Here is a 6,000-nt window from a genome sequence, read left to right on the forward strand (position 1 = left end):
AGGGAAGCAAGGGCAGGGAGTGTGGTATGAACTGACTGGGAAACAAGAGGAGCGAGTGTGGTGTGAACTGGCTGGAAACAAGGACAGGGAGTGTGGTGTGAACTGGCAGGAAACAAGGGCAGGGAGTGTGGTGTGAACTGGCAGGGAAGCAAGGGCAGGGAATATAGTGTGAACTGTCTGGGAAGCAAAGGCAGGGAGTGTGGTGTGAATTGGCTGGAAAGCAAGGGGAGGGAGTGTGGTGTGAACTGACTGGGAAGCAAAGGCAGGGGATTGAAATGACTGGGAGGCAAGGACAAGGAATGTGGTCTGAATTGCCTGGGAAGCAAGGGTAGGGAGTGTGGTATGAACTGACTGGGAAGCAAGGGCAGGGAGTGTGGTGTAAATTGGCTAGGACTCACAGGTAGAGGAGTCAGGCTTGTCTAATAAGGTGAGAATGGCTAGGAATGCTGGATGTGGCTTTGCAGAAAAACTGCTGATGGGAACCCAAGCATTGGGGGAAGTTGTCAGGGTCCTGTGAATTAGAGGGGAGGTTTGCCAGAGAGTAGAAGATTCTGGGGAAGCTAAACAGGGATGGTCCATTTTGATGCCTGCTCTCAGCTCAGTGGTGTCTATTCTGGTAAATATTATGATCAGCTGAGCTTTGGCATACTTTAAAAGCAGAAAAGGGAAGAAAATCAATTAGTTATTTTGTTTCTTCCCTACAGAGGCTGTATATACCGATCATTTTCTTCACCTTTCCTTGAATAATTTGCCTTCAGTTTAGCCAATTAGGAGCTGTGCATCCCCAATGACTGACTCCTTTTAAATTCGCTTATTTTATAATAATGGATTCATGACTCATTATTATTCTTATGAAAAAGAAGTTCCAGGAAGAACAAACAAATTATGCCTCACCCCTTCTCTCTCTCTCTCTCCCCGCTACTTTCTCTTCTTCTTGCCTTCTCCTTCTCTGTCTCTCTCGATTGCTGGATTGTCACATGTCCTTATAATGTTTGCATTTATTTCAGTAATTTTAACAATTTCTACATTGATCTACTGGTAAATATTTCTTACATACCTACTGTGTACCAAGAAAGTCAAAGTATCTTGGGAATTATGGAGCCATGCCCACACAATGTGACAGCCCACTAGTACCTGCCATACCCAGCCCATCCACACCGAAATGCAAGAGTGTCTGGAAAAGGCTGTTGTCTTTCCTAAGATAGAAGATGCCTCCTTTTCTTCTGCAGAGCAAGAGAGTCATGGCTGGATCGAGCATGGGGCACTCCACCACCTCTCAAGCCAAGCAAGGGCTGTGCCGCCATGAACTTGGAAAAGACAGTTTGGGACAACGGAGGCACTTCTTGCTCAAAGAAAGCAAGGATGCAGAACAGCTGGCAGAGCCCCCATGAGCAATTTGCCTCTGGAGGGGAAGACAGGGGAAGCCATTGATGGAAGAGGAGTGCAAAAATTCAGCAGAAGGAATCTGACAACCAGGATAGAGAGCAAGGCTTCTGCTCTGCCTCACAGTGAGGCGAAGGTGAATGAGAGGGAGAAGGAAATGAGACCATGGAGGGTTTGCCTCTGTTACAGTCACATCGTACCCACTGCCAGCTCCTCCTCTGCAGGGCTGGAAATCCTCTGGGGGAGCTGGAAGGCACAGGAGAGGATAAACCAAGAGTGAATTTCTTGCCGCCCCTGGAGACAATGTTTCCTTTAGGTGACAACAGAGGTTAATATCCTGAGCAGCAAGCCACCAGGCATGGCCTAGAGACACTTCACTCAGTACGAGCCTGTTTAGTGTCCAGTTGTAGATTTTATTGAACTCTTCTCTGAAAGGGCCAATTCATCTCTCCATGCAGAGACGCTTAATGCAGCTTTCTTGAAAAGTTCAATAACTTCTGTCACTCTCCATCTACCTGTATCCAAATGCAGATGGTCCCCCCACCGCTGCTCCTCCGAACTCATTAAGGATGCCAGTCTGCCAGGGTTTTCAAGTTCACACACAGAATCTTTTCAGTTATTTCCTCTGCAGGGGAAAAATGAGGACAGTGGTCTTTTCGCGATCCCGCTCTCCTCCCCCTGTGTCTGTCCCTAACAGGTGGTCGTGTCTCTTCTCATTCACCAGGAGACTAGTTAATTTCAAAAGCAACAACAAAGGCAAGGAATTTTTTTGATTCTTATTTTCATCAAGAGGTGAACAGAAATAATTATCTCAGGAGACAAAAAGCCCTAATGAAAACCAAAGAGCAAAAGAGATCAGAGGGAGAGGGTTGTTTTTCATCTGGAGTCATAGCAGCATGTTAGAGAGACGATTTTAAATCTGTTCACAAGTTCACAGGTATGGGTAGAAAACACACATAAAGTGATGATGGGGAAATCTTTTGGAAAGTTCAGTTTTTCACAAAAAATGTAGGTGGGGACAGCATGCCACACTGACAGCTTGATCACCACAAAGGCCGACACCAATCTGAATGCTCATACAAGCGAGCACGCCGACACTCCCTAGGAGCTGCCTAGGCCAACTTTCAGAAATAAGCTAACTTACAACCTCTGGACATCGATGCAGTCTTTGAAAATAAGTGGCTTAATATCTCTAAATCACTTCCTAAGTGGTTAAGGCCCAACCTCCTAAGGTGGTCCCAGGCCTGCAAAACCCCATGTTGACAAAGGCTTTGGAAATTCAAGACCAGATTGAAATGGGGCCCTGAGCACTGGCCCTTTCTGCTGGGGCCATGGCTACAAGTGGAAAGGCAATATCAACCTGGAGAACAGCCTGCTTCGGCCCTCCCCTCACTGCCTGGGGGCAAGTCCTCGGGGCTGGGCCATTGAGGTCCCCACTGGGGACAGCAGCCAAACCCACAGCTCCTGTGCGCATCACACAATCCCTGGGAAATGTTGCAATTCTAACCCTTCGCAGATGATTCAGGGGAAGAGAGGGTGTGCAGTTTGGAAGGAAAGGTAAAGGGGTGGGTAGCACACTGGGGGATGTGGACACCAAACAGATGGAATTTTCATGAAAATACTTAAGCCTTTTAAGGCACAACTGATACAAAGCCATCTCTAGTCGGTTTGCCTTCTGGGAATTACAGAATGTTTAAGAGATCACAGTATTAAGAATTTGCAAGTAAAACCCCGATTAAAAAGTATATTTATACCAATCCACCCATTTCTGGGTGTATTTACCTCAAAACAATGTTCCAGCTCCCCTCTAATCGCTTGGCTACCTGTCTTCCTACATCCATCTAACTAAAATCCAAGGAAGGCGAATTGCCACGATGATCATTCCCCTACAGCAGTTCTCATTCACTTTTCTTTTCTTCTCTTTTGGAATAAAAGTCTGTCATAAATGTTTCATTAAATGGAAGTCTTTCTGCTGTTAATGACTAGCTGTAGGAAAGGCTTTTCATTCTTTCAAGGAGGGGGGGGTGTGTGCATGTGTTTAAAACCATCCCTATTAATTTCCCAATATTGATTCTCTGGCTGGGGAAGAGCATAGAGAATTCAGCTCAGGGCTCCTCTGCAGAATATGTGAACGGCAGCGGTTTGGATTGAGAAAGGGCACCAAATGCAGTATGCGTCAAATAGACCATCGCTCAATGAAGTCACTTAGCTATTCAAAACATGTCCAGCCATCACTCAACCGTTTGCACCAAGAATGTTGGGAGGGGGCATGGAAGCTGTGCTCTTTCTCCCGAGGTAACTGTTTCCCAAAAAGCAGCTTTCACTCAGTTTGGATTAGACCCCAGGGGCCACATCCATTTCTCCCTCACCCCTCCGTTTCCCTCTCTTCTCCCCCACCTCCTGGTCTCAACTCCCTGCATCACCATCCCATGTTGAGCTTAACAAACAATCCTGCAGTCCCAGTTTCCCGACGCTGCCTCAAACGGCCTCCAGTATTGGTTCACGGCAGAAGCAAAGCACATAAGCCTTTCTTTCCACACGGAAACATAGGTATCTCCCTGTGCACATCTTCCTAGGGCCGGCTGGAGCTCGCACACACAGACATATATAGCCATCCGAATGCAGTTCCTAGTATTCAAGTCTGTTGCCAAATGCAGCTTGTATGACCCACAGGAGTTTTTTCTGTGCTTCTTAACGTGTCCCAGAAGCACATGCCTCTTTCCATGCCCTGATCGCCCAGCCTCACACTGCAAAGGCCCTTTGCCCACGGCACAGGCACACACGCCTCAACGACCCTGCAAGATCAAGGCAAACAGCCGACACCCCCGCCCCACTGCTCCCCCACTCCCCCCTCAACCTCCCCGTGCCCTCGCCTCCCTCCCTCCCTGCCTGCCTGCACAATGTCTGATTCTCGAGCTGGCTGCATTGCTGACTCTACTCGCTTCTGGCTCACAGACATGTCACTCTGTGTGGAAGTGAACTGGTTCTCAGCCTAACCTGCAAGCGAGTCACTGTTTATTAGAACTTGGGCTTGTTTCCTGTGAGAGACGTATGTATTTTTAGACTTTCTAAATGTTAAAACACACACACACACACACACACACACACACACACACACACACACACGCACGCAGCCGGCCGCCTCAAATGATATGTGCGGCTCATAGACATTACGAAATGCTCCTGAACTCAGCTGGAGCTCCTGGAATAATTAGGATTTACCAAATAAGGATTCTTAGAAACAACAGATTTTTTGTTTAAACCATAAGGAGATTTGCAGATGATGATGGTGTGCCTGGGACTTTTGGGGAGTAAGAGGAAGAGGAGGGGAAAAGGAAGAACATCTTGGGATTCTTCATTGTGAAAAGAGGAACAGCGTCGTGCGGAGCGATTATTTTCCCCTCTCGTAGATGGCAATGCCCAGTGCTACACAGAATGGCAAATCCTAATGATTCTCAGGCAGAGCACCTCTGACTTTTAAAAACAGACTCTAGTTGTTTTCACCACACCACAGATGATTCCAATGAGGAGGTTTTGGGGGAAGGGGGGTGGCGGAGGTGAGTAGAGTATGGCTTTTGCTCATTGATTTTTTTCTTTCCTCTGAAACTAACCCAGCCAACCTTGATCTGTGGTGGAAGGAGTGAAGTAAGAAAATGGTGGAATGTGAAGGGGACTTATTTGGAGGAGGGTGGGGAAGGGGAGTGAGGAGGGGAGGGGTGAGGTGGAGGTGGGGAGGCGATGGGAAATCAAATACCTTCTAGGCAGCAGGTTCTCCATAATCCAGAATGGGTCATAACTTCCTCGTTCTTTTTGCTGGTTTCATTCTCACTGACACTTTTGGTCTTGCAAACCCCTCTGGAGTAGAGCCAATAGTCGGTCCCCACAGCTATGGTCATCAGGCTGAAGGCAGCGAAAGCACCAACGGTGGTTAAAAGCATTTGAACACCTCGATCAAACAGCCCCATAATTCTTCATTATATAAACACCCAACCGACTTCTGGTTCTCGGGAGAGTGTGTGTGAGGGTGCGAGTACCAAAGCAAAAAAATAAAAATAAAAATAAAAACAATTCCACTACTAATATAATGGATATATGTGTGAAGAGAGAATGTGGAGAGTTATAAAAAAGGGAGGTAAGAAAGCTCACGGAAAAGAGTGTAAATTATAAAGATCACACGGGAAGAGAGGCTTGCCTTTTGAGATCAGAAACTGTTCCAGTTGCAGTGATTTAAAAAAGAAAAAGAAAAAGAAAAAATAAAAAGACACCCCCCACCCCCCCAAGTGAGATGCCTTAATCTCTTTTTCTAAAATTCTGGTCTCCAGTTTCCATATGTGATAGCTAATTTGGAGATGGCTTCCACAGTGAACCAGGGAACAGCCGAATTCTCAACACCATCTCTCATGGTCGGGACCTAGACAGTTAGAGATTGTGAGAGCCGAGATGCAAGCTTCGGTCTTCGTCCTCGGCTCTGCGGCCTGCGCCATGAAAATCCTTTGCTTCGCCAGGTCTCTTCCTTGGGGGGTCTCGGCGCTTCCGTTTCAGACCAGCCTTCCCAGTATTCTGTAAGCCCGTGAGCTCAGCTGCACAGGTGCGGGGGTCTCGCCTTCCATGGTTCTG

The 6,000-nt window shown here is 47.2% G+C and overlaps 1 protein-coding gene across 1 annotated transcript in view; it reads right to left on the bottom strand.

The window, feature by feature from the left end:
- The window catches only part of CACNG2 (calcium voltage-gated channel auxiliary subunit gamma 2), a 132,738-nt gene extending 126,753 nt beyond the window's left edge, over window positions 1-5,985 (bottom strand). The window contains exon 1 of the mRNA XM_021711468.1: window positions 5,138-5,985. Within this exon, the coding sequence (XP_021567143.1) occupies window positions 5,138-5,348 (211 nt within the window). The 5' untranslated portion in view covers window positions 5,349-5,985. The remainder of the gene's footprint in view (window positions 1-5,137) is intronic.
- Window positions 5,986-6,000: the final 15 nt, after the last annotated feature.

The sequence above is a fragment of the Carlito syrichta genome, unplaced genomic scaffold, assembly GCF_000164805.1.
Source record: "Carlito syrichta isolate Samal-C Ts95f unplaced genomic scaffold, Tarsius_syrichta-2.0.1 Scaffold302307, whole genome shotgun sequence".
NCBI lineage: Eukaryota > Metazoa > Chordata > Mammalia > Primates > Tarsiidae > Carlito > Carlito syrichta.